This window comes from Tiliqua scincoides, chromosome 1 (assembly GCF_035046505.1).
Source record: "Tiliqua scincoides isolate rTilSci1 chromosome 1, rTilSci1.hap2, whole genome shotgun sequence".
Taxonomy (NCBI): domain Eukaryota; kingdom Metazoa; phylum Chordata; class Lepidosauria; order Squamata; family Scincidae; genus Tiliqua; species Tiliqua scincoides.
In genome coordinates this window covers 137,925,940-137,949,925 of record NC_089821.1, presented here as the reverse complement: position 1 = coordinate 137,949,925, position 23,986 = coordinate 137,925,940, and the positions used below count along the sequence as shown (strand labels likewise).

Genomic DNA, 23,986 nt, shown 5'->3' with positions numbered 1-23,986 from the left:
CAACCTCTGAGGCTATCTGTGCATGAGGTTCAAAAGCTCTTCCGCCTTACACCACCCAAGGGGGTTTCAGGAAGGATACCCTTTTTCTTTCTTATTTTCCAGTAATCTGCCCTTCTGCTCCCCATCATATAGCAATTCAGGGCTCAAGCTCAGGTTTGACAGCCAGCCCTACCCAATCCCTTAGCAGTGTATTGCACAATGGGGGGATTTTTCATGAGTGGGAAAGAAAACAAGTTGTCCTTTCTTTTCCTGAAACCTCTTCCTCCTGCCAGGTCCAAACAGCACCACAAGGCATCTGTTCCAGGCTAGCTGGAAGCTCGAATAGGACCACTTCTGCTAACCACTGAGGATACAGTGCAGTATTTTGTAAATATTTTACATTTGGGGCTTCAGACTAGATCACTAAAAAATGCATAGTTCTAAATTTAAAGAATTTTTTTTTTAAAAAAGCATACTTAAGAATGGAATGAGATTTCACCCAATAGTGAAATGTGCATGCAGATTTCACATCTCTAAAATGAAATGCAGCAGCTGTTTAATAGATGAGCATACTAGACAATGGTTTAGAATTGGGGAAGAAGAATATATGTAATTGAAATTGAAATGAATCCTATTTACACAGTCTATGAGAAATGGACCATAGCATATCAATATGTTTTCATCCTGCTGGGGGGGAGATCCTATTAAACATCAGAGAAAACATTAAACACATTTTTTTTCTAATTGGCTATTGCAGCTAACGTTAAGGGGGGGAGAGAGAGAGAGAGAGACTCTCTCTTTTTCTGTGAGAAAAAGAGGGGGAGAAGAGGGGAAAAAACCTTTCAATCAAATTGAATGCAACAATACCTAGTGCAGGAATGTGCTACATTCTCCCTGAAGGACAGGACTGGTGCCTCTGATGGTCCTGTAGGGGAAAGGTGAAAGAAGTAGCCATGTCCAGCTGCACACACTGTGTTGCCCTGCAGGGAACAATGTGTTATTAGAGCATCTTCCCCACTCATACAAAAATTTCAGGATACTGAAAGATCTTAAAAAATTCTTTGAGTTGAGATTTTATTACTACCCATATTAACATAAACGTCAAGCTACTTTTGAAACTTTTGAAAGGTTCACGACACATCCTGTGTCACTTTGGAAGTTGAGACACTCTTACCTTAAGAGATGTTTGATTCAGGGGTATGCCACACAACATTTCCTTCCCCTATAGATAAGCCTGCAAGCCACCCACATATGCATTTGTGTGGGTTAGGTCCTGAGCTTGGGGCAGAGGGGCGACCTCCCTCCCCTCATATATAGCCTCCTCTGCCTCAGTCTGCTGAAACAGGGGCTTCTCTGTGGTTCTAGACAGTGTTTGCAAGATTATCACAACATGTGAACAGCATGCCTGACTACCCATGGGTACAACTGTGCATGGCACCAATTGAAGGAGTCATAACATAACCCCAACAATTGGGGGCGGGAATTAAGAACAAATGTTCAGCTCTCTGCTCATATAGGGATTCCAGCACTGGACAGTTTCAAGACCTCTGAGATGGCATTTAGGTTGTAACTCATAGGTTCTTGAGATGAGGGCATCTCTTTTGTTTAAGTATCTCTGAAAAAAAAAATGCCCTATATAGCAATAGCAATATATACCTATTTGTTTTATTATTAATAAGATACACAACAACAACAAATTCCCATTGGTGGCCATGTTACTAGTTAAAGTATAATTCTCTGCCAAAATGTATGCTTTGGGGGGGGGGAACTATCTCCTAAACAAGTCAGGTTAAAAAATTGGGCTGTGGATGTGCAGGGGAACAGAATTAGTGTCATCAGGAGAAGCTAAAAGAGAAGTGAATTACTCACAGTGGGAAGAATTGAGAATGGTGCCCAGTCTTTCAGCAATACCAAATTGCAGTAGAAATTTGATCCAGATGTGTAGTGGCCAAAAGGTGGTCAGTGGTGTCACTTGGTGTGTTTGTTAGGTGGATATTTGTCCATAGGGATTGGAAGCAAGACCACCAACTCACTCTCCAGAGGTCACTAGAGAGTCTTAAGAAAGTAATGACTGTTCATTACTTGTGACCCAAATCAAAGCAGAGTCAGTGACCTAGAAGAGAGAGGCTCCATATCCCATTTCCAGTCTCCTGACCTATTCAATTTTCCCACTGTCGTGGTGTCTGACATTTGTCACAAGGGTCACAACACAAAGAGATAAGAAGTACTGCCTGAAGCACAAGTTTAGGCACCTTGTTACAGAAATACAGCTTTCCAAACCATGCTGCCCACAGCACAGTTAATGCAGACTTCAGTAGTCAAGTCGTACTATTTCAATGGCTATTTTACCTGAGATTCTAGCAGTGTATTTTACAGATGATTTGTGATGGGAGTCCTACATATTTTTGTGGACATCTAGCAGCTCAAAAGCAGAAGTTTTAGGCCATCAGGGAATTTTGTGAGTAATCAGTTCTTCATAGAACGGTGGATCTCTCCAGAGAGAAATTACCTGCTTTTCTACATCTGCATCTGATAGTAATGGAATACAGCCAGAGGACCTTTTATGTGAGTCAAATACCACAGAGTAGATAATACACATAATTTGAGAATGCAGAGTTTAAATCTGATCTTTCTTCTCTGTTCGCTCTGAAAGCACCTTGAATTCACACTAATTCACACAACAAGTTTACAGTCAATGCTTACCTGCATCAATATCCAAGTCATTTCTAAGTATGACTGTGGGAAACCCTTCCCTGAATGCCATGATGGTGGAAGATTGCTGCAGTCCAAATAACCATGATCATCTGGTTCAAACAACTCTCACAAACAATACATAGTGAACTTGTGACTGTATTACTTTAGACTGTACGGGCTCACATGATGAGCTATTGCCATTTCTGCCCAATGTTGCATAAACATAATGTGTACACCTGTGGGCTGGGCAGAAATGAGTTAAAAACACTACTACACACATATAACTAGCATATAAGAAGGCTAAGGGCATAAACCTAACCAGGTCTATTCAGAAGTAAGATCTATTTTGTTCAATGAGGCTTACTCTCAGGAAAGTGTGGTTAGGACTGCAGACTTTGCTAAGAAGGTTGAGATGACATTTAGTATTCTACTGTGTGGTATGTTTATATGAAGGTACTTTCAGTCACGTGAGTCTCCTCCTGCAGGCTGAATTAATACAGTCCAGGCACAGTTTAACTACACCATCTGTGGTTTTTGAGAATTAGGCCTCAGCTTGTGCATTATAATAATGCTGAACAAAATGATGCACCTCCCCCAGCTTAACAAAAGATTTTGTGCCTCTGCAATAGATTAGGGCTCGTTTGGAAACCTTCTAATGTGAAGATAAGAAACATTGCTGATAGGTGCCCTGAATTTACAACTTCATAATTGAAAACAAAGTCTCAGAAGAAAGGAAAAAAAATAGGTATAATATGCATAACTTGGCCGAACGAAATCTAAGAGATGAAACTTCCTCTCAGTCTTAAGGCCAACTTGCCTCACATTGCTTGAGAAAGCAAAGAACTAAAAATTACATAGGGAACACTGAATATGTAAACTGGTATGTAAACATGCGAAAAGGCATGACACTTTATCAATGTCACATCATCCAAAATATCTTGGCCCACTGGGGCCCATGAAGAAAGACAAAGAGCTTTTTTTATCTGTACATTAAAACAAACTTCCCCTGGGGGCTGGGGATAAGAATAGGCCCTCAGTTTGGCTGTACTTGTCATAAGAGGGTAGATGGGACTCATTAGCCTGGGAAGGCAGCTCATCTGAGAGAAGGAAAACTCTGATCCCAAACCTCCACTGCCTTGTGGCTACATCCAGTTATGGAAAGGGCTTCAGGATTCAACCTCAAGGCAAAGTCCGGAGCCAGAGTCCCCGAGACAGTTTATGGCTGAACACAGTCACGTTCTGGCAACTCCTGCAACGCCGCTAGAACCAACCGTATTGGCTTCTGCCTTTCCATTGGACCATTTCAGCGACGTGGAGAGGGGGGATATGCTGCATGGGTAACAAGTCTATCCTCCATATCTATTTTACCCAGGCTTCGCGCACTAGAGAGGACACTCTGTTCCAGAACACTATTCAGAGTGTGATACCATAGTCTTCCGAGACTGAAGGATGCCAACAAGATAAAACAAACTATGTGACGCAAGGCTTGCCCTTCAGCTACAAAGCAGAAAGTATCAGACAAGGCCCTCTTCAGTCTACAGGAATGCTGAAGGACTGACAGAAGTGATACCCACAACATTTAAAAATAATTCTAAGGGTCAGCTGTGGAAGTTGCAGGGCCTGGTGCAACACTATTTATCATGGGAACCCCCTACTCACCTAGACAAGCAGCAGGCCCTACTGGAGGGTGGCAAATGGTGCCCTGAAACCACTCATCTCCTAGATCACAATTACCACCATTTACTGTTATCCTGAAGTGCTGCTCTTATTGACAGCAGCACTCCTTCCAGTGTCCACTGTTTTCTAAAAACTCATATGTCCCCCCTCAGAAGAAATAGTGTTATTCAGTCATCTGTTTTTGGAACTGCATGGAGCAAAGCCACTGTCAATAATTTCAGTTAGACCTAACCCCGTATATGACCCCTTTCTTGACTCCTATCTGTGGGGCATTTTGGCTCAGCCCTACCTTACCTCTATCAAATTATCAGGGGCCTGGATGTAGATCCCAGCAGGTGATAAGGTTTCAGTACTGGAAAGCCCATCAGTACCAGAAAGCCCAATAATCACATTGTGCTTTAATTTGTTTTTTCGATCCAGCCCATCTCCTAAAACAAAGCCATAAAGGTACGAATTAATAAGCCATCACCTTGATCATACATTGCTACTTTATATTGTTCATTATATATACCATTCACTAACTCAGCGGTTTTCAAACTCTCAGGGAGACTTTGAACCGTAGTAAGTCTTGGTGGGGGCGGGGGGGGGAGAATCGCATTGCTAACGCATTGCTCTGCAGGGCTCCCAGCTTTCTAAAAGTGAAAGCAGAGCGATCACACTCCACTCCCACAAAACCGGAAGTGGAGCATGATCTCTCCACTTTCGCTTTCACTTTCACTTGCAGACGCTCGCGCAGGGCTCCCCGCATCCCCAACAGGCTGCTGCAGGGACTGGTGAGTGCATCCCCGTCCCTGCAGCCATGTTAGCAATGCGATCCTGGGGATCATGTCGCTGTCTCCTCCCTGCCCCCGCCTCTTAAGGGGACAAAGGCCAGTGCCTTCCGGATGAGGTGTCGCAATTTCCCAGTTTGAAAACCACTGCACTAACCCATAGATAATGTGCTTTGCATATTGTTTCAACTGCATGATTAAGAACTATCTCAGTTTATTTTGCAAAACAATCTGTAGGCAGAGCAGCAGAATCAGAAAAACTGAATAAGGTAAGAAAGAAAATGGTGAAAAAGATTGAGGGAGGCCCTTAAATAACAGCTGTACCCATTTTCTTACAGCGCAATCCTATCTTGCACTGGAACAGGCAACCCAGGAGGCTTGCGCTGGACAGGGCTCCAAAGTGACTCAGACAAAGATAAGGGGAAACTTTTCCCATTACCCCCGGGTAAGCCACTGCAGCCCCCTATGGGTCTCCTCAGACCTGCACCACCTCCTGAGGGTATGGGGGCTGGGGCTGCTCAGGTATGAGGGCTAGAATCCAGCATCACAGCTGGTTCCAAACCCCACCTGTTGCTCCCTGCCCACCTGCCTCAGGACCGCTCTCTGCCCACCCTTCCCCCACCCCAGAATGCCTCCCTCCTGCCTCTTCCCCATCTCCTCCCCAGAACCTTGCATTAGCTGAGCTTGGCTGACGCAAGGCTTGCTCCCTATATCAGCGCAGAGGCTGGATTCAGCCTCCGTAGGCCAGCACACCTCCACATGCTGGACCAAGGGAGAGTCTGGATTGCGCCCCTAGGATGATGACTAGATTCATATAGCACTAACAGTCCAATCCTAACCAACTTTCCAGTGCTGATGCAGCCATGCCAACAAGGCCTCCTCAAGGTAAGGGAATGTCTGTTCCCTTAGCTAAGGGTTGCAATGCAGCTGCATCAGCACTGGGAAGTGGATAGGATCAGCTGTTAGTCCCCTATATATGTACTGATTTGATTCTGGAGGTCTGTATAGAAGTTGAAATGTATGTATCTTAAAGCATCTGGTTCTTACCAGCCCACCACCACACCTGCACAATAGCACCACTAAAGGACAGACTGTGCCTGTACAAAAGCACTGGCACAGCCATCTGTCACTTGAGCATCTGTAATTTGGAGAGCCATTCTACATAATTTATATTCATGTTTCTTTGGAGCCTACCATCAAGAATGACATCTCAATTTTACTGCATCTCGAATAATACAGCAAAGATGACAGGAGAAAAGCACTAAAGGCTAACTCTTTACCACAGTGTCTCCTTGTTTTAGGACACCCTCTTACCAGCACCACGTTTGGAAAATCCCTGTAACACATACACGTGAGGGAAGAAGGAATGGAGTGAAGGAATCCTATGTCAAAGTTAATGTTACTTCTAAATAATTTGCTGGTGAAAAGATGACCGAGCCCAAATTAAAGTGCACTAAAACTTTACGGAAATGCTCAGAAAGCCAAACAGGGGGCTTTAAGTGATCTCTCTGAAATACCACACTCACTCTTAAGCTATACAAGGAGGAATCTAAAGTGAATAAAGCACACAGCAATGGAGACCTAAGGAAAGTTAGGGAGAAGGGCAGCCTGATCCTAAGGTGCCGTACCGCTGGCACTGACATAGGGTTTCCCCTTATCCGTAGCTACTGGTATCTAAGGGGGGGCAGCAATGTATTCTCTGTGGATATCAAGGGATGCCTATATTAATTTGTCAGCTCAAGGGAAAAATAAAACTTTTGCAAACATAACTGTTAAATGAGGGCAGGATGTACCAAGCAAAAAAAATGTGGGACAAATTCCCAAAATTATGGGTTTGGGGAAAAATATTTTTTCTTGAAAATTTCTGCAATTATTTTATATTATTATTTTATATCTATTTTCATCCACTTACCCACGATAACTCCATGGCCCATAATGTTATAAAAGATATTGTTTTCCACTCTGAGATCCGATACCCCCAATAGGCTGACTCCCCGTCCGAAAGAATCCAACACAACACAACTTTGAATGTAAGAATCTAGAGGGGGCGGCAAATTGATACAACGCATACAGTTCTTTAACAATCAGATAGGTAGCAGGCAATCATTCACATTCACCAGTCCCAGAGTGGCTGGAACTTTATAGGTCAGACCCAGCATTTTGAATAATTCCAAGAGACAAATTGGTAGCTAGTAAAATTCTTAACAGTTGGCATTGCTATAAAAAAATTATCAGCACCCTTGCAGCCGTATTCCAAACCAACTGAAGTGAACAGTATTCATAGGGAGAACCACATACAGTAAAAATCTGACCTGGACATTATCAGGTCATGAATAACTGCAGCCAGATCACATTTTTCCCCAAGAAGGACTGCAGCTGTCATTTCAACTGGAACTGGTTGAAGAAATTCACACAATGGATAAGACTTGGATATCCACCTGCAGAGCTGGATCTCAAAACAACTTCAAGCTGTGGATCTGATTCATCAAAAGAAATTCAACCCCATCCAGAATCCCAAATTCTTAGTCAATCACAGCTTTGTGCAGATATTTAGTTTGCTGTGGTCACCAATACGTGGAAAGAGGAAAGCAGAAATGCAACAACCATTTCCATCCCAGGCACACAAGCTAGAATGATGCCGTGGCAGGTGGTATAAAAAATGCAGAGTAGAAATATCAAAAGGGACATGTTCACAGTCCTCCTGCCTCTTTCCTGGTAAAGGACATATTGCACAGGGCCTCCAAACTAGCTTGCAAATCCCAAACTGGGTTGGAATGTAGACTGAAATGGCCTAGATAATTGGCTTCACCAAAACAATGTCTGGAGTCAACCAAGCAACTTGCCCCTGCACCCTCTCTCCCAGGACTATTTGCAAACAACCAACCTATCAAGATTTTGGCAACAAATTCCAGGGAAAAAAAAAAAATGAAACCACTCCAAATGTTTTCTGAATGTTCCTGTTTGATTGAAATGTGGAGTCTTCCCTGATGAATGAGCAAGCAGAACTCATAGGCTCAACCTTCTAGACTGTGTGACAAAGTTTAATTTTTAAGTGTTTAGCACTAGGGCAGCAATTTCCAAACTCTCCAGGAGTTTGGGAACGGCTGTAAATTCCTGCAGGGGAGGGATAAATGTAGCAACACCATCAATACAACTGCATCACTGCTGGGGGCAATTTTTTTTTTTTACTTACCTGAGCCAGCAACGGCCTCCAGGAGGGTCCATGGAGCCTTCTGCAGGGCTCCCCAAGCCTCCAAGCTGCTGAAAATAGTAAAAAACAAACAAAAAACAAACACCCACTTCTGGATTCACAAAGAAAACCGGAAGTGACCTTTATCTTTTCAGCTGTTTGGAGCCTTGGGGAGCCCTGCAGAGAGGTCCACAGGCTGCCAGGGCCTCCCAGGAGGATGTTGCTACCTCAGCTAAGTTAAAAAAATAACCCTCTTGCCCCCAGCAGCAGCATGATCATAGCAATTGTGTCACTGTCTTCACCATCACCCCACCATTTAAGGGGGCAGATACAGGGTTTCCCTGGCTGGGGCATCACAAGAACCCAATTTGGGAAGCTCTGCAAATAGGAACCCATTTGGAAAAACTATTCTTACCATAAGAACATAAGAACATAAGAACAGCCCCACTGGATCAGGCCATAGGCCCATCTAGTCCAGCTTCCTGTATCTCACAGCGGCCCACCAAATGCCCCAGGGAGCACACAAGACAACAAGAGACCTCATCCTGGTGCCCTCCCTTGCATCTGGCATTCTGACATAACCCATTTCTAAAATCAGGAGGTTGCGCATACACATCATAGCTTGTAACCCATAATGGATTTTTCCTCCAGAAACTCGTCCAATCCCCTTTTAAAGGCATCTAGTCTAGACGCCATCACCACATCCTGTGGCAAGGAGTTCCACAGACCAACCACACGCTGAGTAAAGAAATATTTTCTTTTGTCTGTCCTAACCCGCCCAACACTCAATTTTAGTGGATGTCCCCTGGTTCTGGTATTATGTGAGAGTGTAAAGAGCATCTCCCTATCCACTCTGTCCATCCCCTGCATAAATTTGTATGTCTCAATCATGTCCCCCCTCAAGCGTCTCTTCTCTAGGCTGAAGAGGCCCAAACGCCGTAGCCTTTCCTCATAAGGAAGGTGCCCCAGCCCCGTAATCATCTTAGTCGCTCTCTTTTGCACCTTTTCCATTTCCACTATGTCTTTTTTGAGATGCGGCGACCAGAACTGGACACAATACTCCAGGTGTGGCCTTACCATCGATTTGTACAACGGCATTATAATACTAACCGTTTTGTTCTCAATACCCTTCCTAATGATCCCAAGCATAGAATTGGCCTTCTTCACTGCCGCCGCACATTGGGTCGACACTTTCATCGACCTGTCCACCACCACCCCAAGATCTCTCTCCTGATCTGTCACAGACAGCTCAGAACCCATCAGCCTATATCTAAAGTTTTGATTTTTTGCCCCAATGTGCATGACTTTACACTTACTGACATTGAAGCGCATCTGCCATTTTGCTGTCCATTCTGCCAGTCTGGAGAGATCCTTCTGGAGCTCCTCACAATCACTTCTGGTCTTTACCACTCGGAAAAGTTTGGTGTCGTCTGCAAACTTAGCCACTTCACTGCTCAACCCTGTCTCCAGGTCATTTATGAAGAGGTTGAAAAGCACCGGTCCCAGGACAGATCCTTGGGGCACACCGCTTTTCACCTCTCTCCATTGTGAAAATTGCCCATTGACACCCACTCTCTGCTTCCTGGCCTCCAACCAGTTCTCAATCCACGAGAGGACCTGTCCTCTAATTCCCTGACTGTGGAGTTTTTTCAGTAGCCTTTGGTGAGGGACCGTGTCAAACGCCGTCTGAAAGTCCAGATATATAATGTCCACGGGTTCTCCCGCATCCACATGCCTGTTGACCTTTTCAAAGAATTCTATAAGGTTTGTGAGGCAAGACTTACCCTTACAGAAGCCATGCTGACTCTCCCTCAGCAAGGCCTGTTCGTCTATGTGTTTTGAGATCCTATCTTTGATGAGGCATTCCACCATCTTACCCGGTATAGATGTTAGGCTGACCGGCCTATAGTTTCCCGGGTCCCCCCTCTTTCCCTTTTTAAAAATAGGCGTGACATTTGCTATCCTCCAATCTTCTGGTACCGTGGCCGTTTTGAGGGACAAGTTGCATACCTTAGTCAAGAGATCTGCAACTTCATTCTTCAATTCCTTAATAACCCTTGGGTGTATGCCATCAGGGCCCGGTGACTTATTGATCTTTAATTTATCAATGAGGTCTGAAACATCTTCTCTTTTAACCTCTATCTGACTTAACTCCTCGGTCAGGAGGGGCCGTTCGGGCAGCGGTATCTGCCCGAGGTCTTCTGCCGTGAAGACAGATGCAAAGAACTCATTTAATTTCTCTGCCATCTCTAAGTCTCCTTTTATCTCCCCTTTCCCTCCCTCACCATCCAGAGGGCCAACCGCTTCTCTGGCGGGTTTCCTGCTTCTAACATATTTGAAGAAGCTTTTATTATTCCCCTTAATGTTGCTGGCCATGCGTTCCTCATAGTCTCGCTTGGTCTTCAGTATCACCTTCTTACATTTCTTTTGCCACAGTTTATGTTCCTTTTTATTCTCTTCATTAGGGCAAGACTTCCATTTACGGAAGGAAGCTTCCTTGCCCTTCACAGCCTCTCTAACTTGGCTGGTTAGCCATGCGGGCACTCTCCTGGATTTAGTGGAACCCTTCTTTCTTTGTGGTATACACCTCTGCTGGGCCTCTATTACTGTTGTTTTAAGCAGCCTCCATGCACTCTGGAGAGACTGGACTCTTTTTACCCTCCCTTTCAACCTCCTTCTAACCAGCCTCCTCATTTGAGGGAAGTCCGCCCGTCGGAAGTCAAGGGTTTTTGTTAGAGATTTGCCTGGTATTCTTCCCCCAACGTGCACGTCAAAACGGATCGCAGCATGATCACTGTTCCCCAATGGCTCAGTAACGTTTACATCTCTAACCAGGTCCTGCGTACCGCACAAAATTAAATCCAGAGTCACCTGTCCTCTGGTGGGCTCCGTGACTAGCTGATCTAAGCCACAGTCATTTAGCACGTCAAGAAATCCGGTTTCCTTATCGTGACCAGAACACAAATTGACCCAGTCAATATGAGGATAATTGAAGTCCCCCATGATTACAACCCTATCCTTCCTTGTCACCTCCCTGATCTGTTTCCTCATTTCAAGGTCCCCATCAGATTTCTGGTCTGGAGGACGATAGCACACCCCCAGTATTACATCGCTGCTCAAGCCTACCAAAAAGTCTGTAAAGATATAATTAATACTCTACCAGTCATTTGGGTGTTCCCAGCAATGATCAGTGCACTGAGGTGCTTCCGGAAAGCTTGACCAACATGCTGAAACTGTACACCATCCAGATGGAGCCAACTGGTTTCACCATGATAAGACTGCACGATGACAACAGCCCCCATGTCCTGAGATCCAAGTTTCTTCTCACTTCTCTTATACATACACGCTGAAACATCTGAAAAGGGGATGTGCAGGTTCAGAACACTAAACGTTCAAAAATGAGAGATGGGAGAACTTTCCCTTACAAACACCTCAGCAATTATTTGAATTTTTCCTCACAAAACCAGGGTACAGATAATTTTCCAGTCCAATCCAAGATGGCTTGGAAAATGACCTCCTCCTCCCATCAATCCAGCCTGCCACTTCTTTCCAAAAAAAAGTCCCCTCACCTGCCCCCAGTAAAACTCCCCTTCTAATCTTTGCTTACCAGTCAATGACAGTGGGGAGCAGCAGTTAGGAGTAGGGAAGAGGGAGGGGTTTTTCTTTCCCCTAATTGCTCTGGCATACTAAACATGCGCAAATTTTTGTTCCCTTGCCCCTCCACCATTTGTCACCCTGCTCTGCAGTATGCCAGGAGAGCTTGTAGTCTCCCTATGGGCTGCTGCAATTGCATTGTGATGAAGTGAATCAAAAGTGACGGGGGGGGGGAGCGGAATGCCTACTCCCTAAGAGGTACCACCACTGTTTTTTTCAACACACTGCTGTAGGTGCTCCTTCTGCCATCAGACCAGTAAGAAAGGGCATGCTTTGGAGAGCATGCTTTGGAGAGAAAGAGGAATATGCTTTGGTGTGGAAAAGGGTGGCAGGAAGAGATGAAGGGGGACTTCTTCACACATAGGCTTGCAGAAGATCTTTGCAGGCTTTAGAAGTTCACTTTTTATTTGAGAGGAGTTTTTTGGGTTTTTTTTTGAGCTTCCAAAGTTCATCTCTGAATCCAAGCTTGAAGATATTGTCCAGCAATTTTATTTTAAAAGCATGACACAACCTCACACCTTTCCTTCAAATTCCTAGGAACATATGGTCATTAGTCATGGAAAGAACACTATTCGCACACTACAGTCACTAGATTTTATCTTCTCTGCTATTCAACAAGTATTTTTGCTAGGTTATCAAAACAGATAAGCCAGAGTCTTCCTACAGCTTGTTCCTGTGTTGTTTCTGCAACAATACCCATTACACATTAGATATCACTCAAGAGTTTCCTTGGATGAAGGAGCACACTGTAAACACAGTTAAAACTAATGTGTTAATTTGAAAGTTTCTTAATACACTTTGTGACCACCTTGAGTCTGTCTTTCCTACCACTGCTTCCAAAAGTTTGAAGCACCAATGTAAGAACAATAACATCTGAAACACAAGAAGAAATGCTAACGCTCCCAAGCTCAACAGGCAAATCACATGGATCAAGAGGTCTCCATTCAAAATAACAGATCCCCTCTCCTTTTTGGTTTTTTAAACATTTGTTTGAAACATTTTTTCTGCAACTCAACTCCCAATATTTGAGTTGCCGTTTAAGTCATCTCTTTCCTGTTCCCCTTTGCTGGAAAACAAAAGAGTAGATTAGGTCAGTCTATGAACATGAAAAACAGAATTACGTTCTAAAGATACCTACCAACTTGCTCATCAAATTGCAAACAAATAGAAAATCAAAAGCATGTGTTTTAAATCAAGGCCTATATTATTTGGACTATTTGGACTGATACATCAGTATCAAATGCTGAATAGATAACTTGCAGAGTTTAGGCACTTGTTCTATTAAGAAAGGTTTCCGACATAGCAATACCCAAATATGATGTTAAATTCTTTACTGACTCAGTTATGGCATATAACCCTCAGAAGGCATGCCCTCTCCTTTTCTCTCACCACCTGAAACGCCTGCTTCTTTGCACTGCTTCAGATGGGAACTTCTCTCACTTGTGATATTCCCTTGGATGACCACGCTTCTGCTCAGTACTGCCACAACAGGTCTGAAAGCAAACTGCTCTCCAGACACCTGATCTTCATACACACCATGGGGATACCTATAGAAAGCACAAGAGCAAACAGAACCAGCTCAACTGGTGCTAGTTTTGGAAACCTTGAGAGACAGAACTCAACTTTGAATTATTGTTCTAGCACCAACGTTGAGCAATAAAGTATAGACTGTAACAATGAAGGCAAGCATTTCTGAGCCTATGCAAAGCATAGATCTCTCCTCCTTTCCAAACACACGCAAACTTATACATGTAACCAGGGCTACTGGCATTGTGCCTGGCATAAGGTGCCTGATTGGGGCCACCTTTCCTAAATGCATTGGGGTTACAGAAGTGCACTGAAAATGGATTAAAATTGTAGGAGAAATGCAGCCCTGGATAGACTAAGAATAAGGTGCCAAACTTTATTTTGTAATAAATTTGTTCATACTGTATAGTTTTTGTCATGGCCCGAGTCCCCTGGAAGCCCTGGCCTCAGGGATTTTACCTCTTCCCCCAACCCCCCTTTCAGGCCTACATGTAACCACCTACATAAGAGCTTGAATGCAACCACACAGCAAGCCACACGTGAAACCGCTCCTGACAAGATTGCAGTAATTTCCATCACACTATTTTTTTGGAGGTTACAAATGCAACTCAAAGTAAAATAACAATAATTTGGTAAAGCATTTTGCATACTAAAATGTTTTATATGGAAGATCAATAACTAGGCAACTTTTTTTTTTTAATGGATAAGCCCCAAATTAGCTTCATGGCCTGTTGAGGAATATTTGCCAGCCCACAGGTATGAATACCTGAGTGGAGACATAATGTGGAGTTCGGTGCCATTTATGGTCTTGACGGTGACAATTTCCTCTTTCTTCTGAGCTTCTCCTCCACAAACAACAACTTTGTCCCCAGGCTTCCAGTCCACAGGCTCCACCAGAATTAACTTAGTATCATTGGACTGCGCTGCTGATTTCAGGTGTGTGACTGTCACTTTAGGAGTACAACCTACAATATAAAAGCTAATGGATGAATATAAGGCCAGATGAACATGACAGAGAATGAGAGGAGAAAGAAATATTCGTAGCATTCAAGGCGACTAACAATATAAAAAACACAATACAATATGCATAACTGCAGATCCCATATCCATTCAGGTCCGCCTCCCATGCACCCCCCTCTGGGGCTTTCCTGGGTCTCCCAATGCCTTATAAGGCATTAAAAACATCACTTCCGGTTTCATGGAGTAACCGGAAGTGACCTTTTTCACTCTCTGGCTCAATCTGAGCCTGGCAGAGGTCTTGGATGGAAGTCCAGGGACTCTGCTGGCCTCAGTGGACTCTCTGGAGGCAAGGGGAGCAGAGCTCCCTTTGGCTCGGGGGGAGGGGAGACATTCTCCCATATTCCTGTATTGTTTGGTCATATTTTATTTAACCACAGGGGTTTCCAGAACAGAATACGGATCTCGGGGCTCACCTGTATTCAAAATTAAAATACTAAAACATTAAATATAAAACAATAAAGACAATTAAACAGTAAAACTGATCAAACCCATGGATTCCATAAAAAATTAAAATTACATCAGTTAAAAGTGCCAGCCCAATTCCCATTGAATTCAATGAGACTTCTGAATATACATTTAATGATAGTTTCTTTAAACATTCCTTCCTTCCTTCCTTCCTTCCTAGGTAGGTATCTTTTAGGTATCAATATGAATCATTCCATTAAATAATCATCCCACCCTATCTTGTTTATGTTTTAAACCTAAAGCCAGTTAAAATACTGTATAGCACACTCATTTGTCTTTCAGGCACTCCAAAATAATTGTGGAGAACAAAACAAAGAAGAAAACCCTCAAGCGTTTGGGGCCAACAGAGAAGGGTGATGTGGAAACTGAGACAGCAATGAGCCACTCAGACTATGCAGGAAATAAAAGATTCTAAAATTCCCTGTGGGGGGAGAAAGGCTAAGTTTTTAAATTTGTAGTTGGAGCCATTTCACGGTATCTGGGGGTTCTTTGGTAAGACTTTTTTATGGGGCTCTTCAACCTCACATAAGAATTTATATAATGCCTCCGACGTACATGGCATTCTCCCAGCAAGACAGGTCCCTGCCTCCTAGGAGCTCACACATTCAACTTTGATAATAGAAAAAGCTAATAAGAGAGGGGAAGGATAGGAATAGACAAGCATAGCAAGGGTAAGGGCACATTAGGTTTAATTATAAATAGACATGAGGATTAATGAGTTCAGCCAAAGACTTCAGGTGAATTTTAAGGAGGGATAGGGCAAGACATATGTGCATGAGGTAGACATTCCAGGCATAAGAAGCAGCAAGAAAGAATGGGTATGGGAGGAGTCATTAAATGAAGCAAGATCAAGTCTCCAGGTAACTGACTATGGTATTGTTGCAGGAGCAAAAGGTCAGAGGCAGGGGCATGCTGAAAGAGATTAGCAGGAATATAGGGTGAACCAAGTCCACTGAGAACTTTGAACCTAAAGTCATACTGTTCCAACAGACCTCCAATCAGTGCACACAGAACAAGCAAATGCATCATATCCAAGGAGCCATATGGGACCAGTTCCTGGAAGTAAAAATAACTAGCGTATCATCAAGGTGAATTTTCCAAATCTAAAAGCCTGCAATTCCTATTAACTTGTACTGTGAGGTGGATAGTTATATAGGTCATGGCAACCTGACCTTGGCAAGACATATAACTGAGAGCAAACCCTTTCAACAATACTGCTTAGTGTTTATATTGTGAGGGTTCAAAGAACTTTTGAGATTGTTATCCTTTGTTGACAAGGAGAGTCCCTACTTCAATCAAGATTTTTACTCACTCAGGTTAACTAATCTAGCACTACCCATTAAGATCTGGTTCCCAAGGCCGTGGGGCATATTAGCTACTGGTTCTTGCTTTGGGTGAGAGGATCTAGATAGGTTCCAGCAAAGCTTCACAGATGACCAGGGACCAGGTGGGGTAGATGCTGGGGTCTATGCTCACAGTCATGCAAGAGCCCTTATGAGTACTCAGTCAACCCTCAATGAGGGTCTGTCGTTGCTCCCCACCCATGATGCCAGAATCCACAGAAACACTTACCAGGTGATTGTGAGGGGGGCGTCATCAAGGGCTGGCATCCTTTAACTGTGAAACAGGAGCAGGGAAAGAAAGAGAATGGTCCACCACTCCCAGAGGGCCTGGGACAGCTTACCAGGAGGTACTGTGGAGCAGTGGCAGACAAGAGTTCCACACTGCACTATTCCCTGCAACTACAGTGGTAGCAGTGAAGGAGCATGCACACAATTCCCAAAGCATGGGGAACATGTGCTTTTGGAGGGTTCTCACGTGGCTTTTGTGCCAGCCCCCCCCCCCCGCAAGGCTAGAGCTGACACTGGGTTTCAGCATAAATGTCATGAATTTTGCATACCCTTGCAAACTACTGTAAAGATGGATTATCTGCGGCACATGTGCTTGTCTATGGTGCACGTGCCCATGTGGGTAGGAAGCTAGCACTTACATGTGATTTTTAAGGGGGCCACCATATGAATCAGACCTAAGCCACATGGAAACATTTCACAAAGATGTGATTCACATACTGAAGGTTTCCATTCAAACCAGAAATAAGGTCCCATTAATAAAACATACAGCTAAGTGTCATGAAAAGCCGCTGTCAATATGGCTATTTTCACTGTTTTATAGATACTGCGCCATCATTAATCTACCGTTTTGTTTTTTGTGTGTGTGTGTGTGTGAACTAACTGAATTTTAAAGATTCTTATAAAAAAGAAAAAAGAAAATGTTGGTAGCAGCTGATAAATTGGCTGGCCATATATAAGCTTTTTCCCAGCACATTCCGTTCTTGGCTTGCATTCTCAAATCCATAGCAGAGTACATGAAACTGTGATTCATGCACCTCAGCACGTACATTCAGTGAACAGTCTATCAGAAAGCAACATCAGTGCTAAGCAAATCCAGTTCAAGTTCTTCCTTCAAAATCTCCTTCAACAAAGACTACCACCCAATTAAAAAAAAAATATTTATCTGTATGCTTTATTAGTACATCTTCCGCTCTGCTCCCCAACACAAATGCTCACAATGCTGCTCATAAATATAAAATCAAAACAAGATAAAAACTAAATAATGGCGAAGCTCTTTAAAAAAAATAACTGGAAAAGGTAACGGCAAAAACAGCTTAAATCTTCAAGTGTATCTCACCAACTTTAGGCACCCAGCTGGCTGCAACCCAAGAGAGGCTTTTTTACTGACTTGTCCAGACATGAATTGTCCATCATTGCAAGTCTTCTGTCCGTTGGAGAGGCCGTTCTTTATTCCAGCTAGCTTTGAACTGATAGATACTTCCATTAAATTCTGATACCATGCTCTGGTTTTTTTTGTGATTCTCTGTTTTTAATCACTGCCACAATGCTGTTATATATGCTGTTTATATCTGATTTTATTTAAAATTTTATTGAGTTTATTGTAAACTGCCAGGCATCATTTTCTGATGGAAAGGCAAGGTATAAGTGTTGGGCAGTGCAATCCTAACTTGCGCTGGAACAGGCAGGCCAGTGGGCTTGTGCTGTATCCAGCCCAGGTTTGGGGCTGACTGTGGCTTGGCCTGAGGTAAGGGGAAAAAATTCCCTTATCCCAGAAAGAACCACAGCAGCCCCAACGGGTCTACTAGGATCTGCGCCATCTAAATTGGTTGTGCAAATCCGAGCAGCCCGGAATTGCCCTGGGCTGCCTAGGAACAAGGTTATGATCCGGCATAAGTGCCAGATCCTGGCCCTGCCTCCTGCTCCCCTGCCCGCCTGCGGTCTCGCCCACCACCCGCCCTTGCCCCACCTAACTGAGAGATGCAGGAGAATTAACAAGGTTGCACTTTCCGTGCCCTTCTCTCAACATAAGTTCAGCCAAGGCAACATCTGTACCAAAACCAGGTCTGAAAGCCAGACTGAAATGATCTAGATAATCAGTCTTATCTTTGAGAATCTGGAGTTGCCTAAGAAATATCCATACAAGAATGAAATATTTGTGACTAGCTAATATAATTATTCTAATCCTTGAAGGCCAAAGAGGCTTTCTTTCAGAAGTGCTCTCATAACTGTCTCTTTCAAGGTGGTTGGGATCGACTATTTTCATAGCAAGGCATTTATCAATGTCCTGGATCAAGCCAGTCAATGCCTCTGTGTTAGATGTTATAAGCACATTGTCTACATCCTTGTTCAGCAAACTACACACAGGTATTAATAAATCTGCACCCATATACTAGAAACCCAATACTTGATTATTATCTGTGAAAATATTTCTGAATTAGAAACCACAGACCATCAAGTTCCTCAGCTTTCCTAAGTTCACTTGTCCCAACATCAGTGCTCCAACACCTGTTACCAACCAAGAGTGACAAACAGGTAGAAGTGACCATTCTTGCCCTTTTAACTATGCTTTGAATGAACCTCCTGAAGAAAACTTCACTCCGTTCCAACTCATCATAAAAAAAAAGACAAACTTCCTCCCAAAAACCGTCCAATCTTGTTTGGAAGCAAAGCTCAGAGACTAATCTACAGAGGAGGAAATTTGGAACAATGTCTTGAGGAGAATTTATAAGTTTCTTCTTAAAGTTTTCCATACTTAAGCCTCTCTGCTGTCCTGACACCACATTATCAGGCACTCTAGCAATTGATAGGGTAGGAAGAATAATCCTACTGGTTTATTTAAAGTTCAGCTATAGATCACCATCATTATTACTAACTGGGTCAACATCCTGCCTTTCACAAAAAATAACCCAAGTGGTTTCCATTTCCATTACATTTAGATGACTTTTTGGAGAAGAGGGTGGCAGACATAGCCAAAATTAAATTCAATAAAATTATTCTTTATCAAAAGGCCTACTGCTAGTAACATTGCCAAGTGCTAAAATATTGATGGCTCCGTATAATTTCTCAATTATTAAATTCATTTTTTAATTATTAACTAAGTGCTGGTTGGGAAAACAACTCTCTTCCACAGCCACGCAGGCTGCTTTCAACTCAAACCCATCAGCAAACACAGGAAAATGATCATGAGTTCTACAAATTCATAGAGCTTGGAGTATTTTGGAGGTTTAAAAAGGTCATGACTAGTTTCTGGGACTCAAGTGTCAAATTCTGAAACATGTTCTGAGAGTCAGAGGTAGAAAGGTTTGCGGGTGACTACACTCAAGGGCAAACAATGTGCCATCAGTTATTTCAAGCTTACTGAGATAAAAATGGAAGTTGAAATTTGACAGCTACTGACTGAAACTGATCCTGATTAGAGGAAGATGATGGTATTTTCAAGGAAGGATGGTATTTTCAAGGACATGGGTATAAAAGACACAATACAGGTTTCATTTTGACACAATACAGGCTAATTTTGTACAGTTAGCAGGAGACTGACTGAATAGGATGATGATAATGCTTTACTAAAGAGTTCAATAATTTTTTAATCAAACTTTATTTTCATTTTTTGAAAGAAAAAGAAAAATACATAGAATAACACAGTTAAAGAAAACTAAAAAAACTGTGGAAAAAAATTTATTGAATAAAAAAAGTAAAAAAATTAGTGGATAATTAAGCAATCAATAGCATAATATTACATATTTGACCAATGATATATATATAACCAAGGAAAGGCTTCCAGATAGACTCAATAGTTGTCACTGATAAATGGTTCACTCAAAAGTCAAAAGGTTTTCAGTCCATTATGCAATCGTAGGAGAGCACTTATCCTTTTAATTTTTCAATTTTCTGTCCTTTTGCCATTGTAAGGGCACAAAGAGTCCAATATTATTGTAAATATAGAACCAAGCTGACATGCAGCACAATCCTAACCTGCCCTGGAGCAGGTAGGCACTGCATCCAAGGCAGGATTGGGGCTGAAAGTGGCTCAGCCCAGGGGAATCGCTTCCCCTTACCCCAGGTAAAGCCTCAGCAGCCCCAATAGGGCTACTCGGATCTGTGCCACCTCAGGAGGTGGCACAAATTCGATCAGCCCAGGACTGCCCTGGGTCACCTGGGAATGGGGTTTAGGATCTGGCATAACTGCCGGATTCTGGTCCCACTTCCCACTCCCTCCCTGCCCCCTGGAATGCCTACCACCTGCCCTCCCCTGCATCGGCCAAGCACAGCCAACGCAACTCACCCTGTTGCTGAAGCCTGCATTGGCACAGGGAGGCCAGCACAAGTCTGTGTGCCAGCTTAACCCCACTTATGTTGGCATGAAAGTGCTTTATGGCACTTTTGTGACGACGATGGGCCGGTGCAAAGGACTTGTGTTGGCCCAGGGTGCCCTCTGGACTGCTCCCTTATTGTCCTTTATGGTCCAGCTTGAATATTGACTAAATCAGCCCATCCTTCTGTGTTTCAACTGGGCTCACACTGTGGACAAACACACTCCCCTCACTTTCCAGCATTCTGGGGTCTTTAGCTCCCTTGCAGGGGGTGGGGAGGACAACGATGGCTTCTCCAATCCTCTGTGCCCTACTAATACTACTTTAAATGTAGAATCAGCTGCGTGTGTAGAGGGAAGATTTGGACAAAAACCACCACCACTACCACCCCCTGCTCATCATATATAGTCAGCCTCACAGTAACAGCAGACACAACTAGCCCCACGAAATCCATACCGCATCTTTTAAACACAGAAAAAAACAAAAGTTTGTTGCTTTCTTGTGGTTTCAAAAATGGGTCATCTCTAGGCACACATTCTTACAAATCAGAAGTAGTTTTTGTTGGCAAAGATCCTAAGAAACAGCAGGCTAGCAAAATCCCCCCCCCCAATTTTGAGTTAAACAACATGAGGTTTGACCCAGGCAAACTGCAGCTGTCTAAAAGCAAACTGGACCTTTCCACCCCTGCTTTGAAAAAATCCGATGTGCCAGGTTACCTGAAATAGAAAGGAGTTCTGGTTTTACTACTCCACAACTTCTATAAATAAGGAGATGTTCTTTGCCTCCAGTGAAAATTTAGAACCACCCCCATACAGCACTTCAGGCCAAATTCTCTGTGTGGGCAGGCTGCTGATGCAAAGCAGACTCTTCACAGTCAGTTGGATGCTAGTTGACACTCCACAAGCTTTTCATATGTATCCTCAGGTATCAGCAGGTCTTTGCTTTATTTATAATGACTACGTCCTCTGGACATGGAGAATGAATCTATTCCTCATCACTGTCTGGTACTAAGGAACATGTAGTGTCCTGTGTTACTGAGCGTTCCTTAAGTGAAACTCCCTGAAGCTTCCTAACATCATTCCCTGAAGCATCCCAGAATCAAAGAGAACATGCTTCAGAAGGAGAAGAGCTGGCCCACTGCAGGGCACAGGGATTTCCCACTGCAACACAGCACCGAATTCGGAACTTTTATTTCCTGCAGTTGTGATGCAAGTTATCGTATCACATCAACCAAATAGTTTTTCTTTTCCTTTTTTTCTCACTGGGCTACATAATCACCTAGAAATTGAATAACTACCTAGATACCCAACAGTTAATTTAAATTCTGAAGTTCAACATTGTGGCAGTTTTCAAGGACACTATTCTCCTTATCCTCCCTCTGTTTATGTCAGCTTTCAGGATTGCAAAGAGATACAGGTTTGCTACAGAAGTCAAATATGCCAATAGCTAAGAGATACGCATGTTTCCCCAGTGTTCACAATAACAGACATTGACCCAGTGGCTTAAGAAATCCAGGAAACAGGGTAAGAGATCCTATAAACTCACATAAATAGGCTACAGAGGATGCAAACCTATGCACATTTACCTGGGAGTAAGTTTCACTGAATTCAGCGAGACCTGCTTGTGAATAAACTTTCATCACAGATTATATGAATCTCTCCAATGCTCAAAATGCCACCCAGAGTAATTTTAACACAAATTCTGTTTTTCACTAAAAACCAGAAGTTGCATCCTAAAGGCTTTGGGCAGCATTCCAAGGCTCCGAAAGGCTGTGGACACGACTGGAACAAGGCTCCAGTCGTGTTCAGAGCCCAGGTGGGAAGATATGAAGGCCCCACCTGTATGCACAAAACTGCAACTTATGGGACTTTTGCCTGCTCTTATGCAAGCTATACATGTGTACCATAGTAGTGGGTGTGGTTGTGTATATTCATTTCCACCTGTAGGGGGAGCAATTACCTATTCAGTTTCTAGTTTTAACTGCTTGTAGATTGTTCTCTGCTACTTTGACTAGCTCTCTCATTCACTTATTTTTCCTGTCTTCTTGTTCTGCATGTGTAAAAATGACTACAGTTCTGTCATTGCAGTGAAGTTTTTAAAAATTTCAGCTTTGCTGTGTGTGGGAACTACTGATTTCCATAGTTCTGTTAACGATGCAGAACATTCGACAGGATGCCCCCTCCTATACTGGTGTGGTTAATTTCAGAATATCTAGGTCAAGGATGTCAAACATAAGGCCCACAGGCTGATTGTGGCTCCTGGAAGAAATTTATCTAGCTCCCATTATAATTGGGCTCTCCCAGCTTGATAATTGGGTTCTCTAGTATCTTGACAATATGAACAAGATTTGCACATTTTCACTTCTATCATTTGCAGCTAATGAGTTTCTAAGTGAGAACAAAGCACTTATTTCTAGCCATCATCTGCTGAATAATATCACTTCCACCCCTCAGCAGGCACCACGAATGCTAACTTCAGCCCTCTGTATGAAACAAGTTTGACATCACTGATCTAGGACATTCAGGAGGTGACCATGAGGCAGCTCTTTCCCAATCTAGTGTCCTTTTAGTTCACTGGTTCCCAATCTGTGGTCCACGGACCACAGGTGGTCCACGAGATCCCAAGAAGTGGTCCATGAGGCCACAGGAAAAAAAATCAGCTTTGATCACTTCCAGTGTCTCACTGCAAAAGCAATCTCCCATGGACCACCAAAGACGGCAGAGAATGGACTGCCCACAGCCACAACCACTGAAGTGTCAGCTGTGGCTGTGGGCAAGCCATTCTCCGTCCTCTCTGATAGTCTGTGGGGGAGCACTTGAGAGACAGACCACTACAGAGGACAGCCACTACAGACTCTCCACAGCCACGTGTGGTCCACAACAATTCCAATTTTTACCTCAGTGGTCTGTGGGCTCCTAAAGGTTGGGAACCACTGTTCTAATTTCAGGAGGGACAACACTGACACAGAAAGGAGAGTTCTCAAAAACTAAGAGTTTACTGATGGATGTACCAACTCCTACAGCAGAGTATTGTAACAAATTTATGTTATGATGATGTTAGGCAACTGTTGCAAATATGACAAATTTTACCAGCTAATGTAAGAGGACAAGACAGAATACTCACCTGACAACATGCGATCACAATGCCATGAACATACCATTCAACTGCACTGCTACAGAAGGGCGGTTGATGAAGTGTAAAGGCTTCAGAAATACTGCACATACTCATTAGTGGCTGCTCACATTTTCCATTACTGCCAGTTAATATCCCGAGCTGCTACTGAATGAGGCCGAGAATGTGTGCTTTTAGGAATGTGAATGTAAGGCAAGATGATCATCCAAATGTTAA

At 43.3% G+C, this 23,986-nt stretch overlaps 1 protein-coding gene across 1 annotated transcript in view; it reads right to left on the bottom strand.

The window, feature by feature from the left end:
* PKHD1 (PKHD1 ciliary IPT domain containing fibrocystin/polyductin) overlaps positions 1 to 23,986 on the bottom strand; it is a 239,695-nt gene that overhangs the window by 51,112 nt on the left and 164,597 nt on the right. Inside the window, exons 34-39 of the mRNA XM_066622360.1 lie at positions 14,258 to 14,456; positions 13,354 to 13,511; positions 11,471 to 11,665; positions 7,033 to 7,158; positions 4,645 to 4,778; positions 847 to 959 (exon numbers count right to left, since the gene is read on the bottom strand). Of these exons, the coding sequence (XP_066478457.1) occupies positions 847 to 959; positions 4,645 to 4,778; positions 7,033 to 7,158; positions 11,471 to 11,665; positions 13,354 to 13,511; positions 14,258 to 14,456 (925 nt within the window). The remainder of the gene's footprint in view (positions 1 to 846; positions 960 to 4,644; positions 4,779 to 7,032; positions 7,159 to 11,470; positions 11,666 to 13,353; positions 13,512 to 14,257; positions 14,457 to 23,986) is intronic.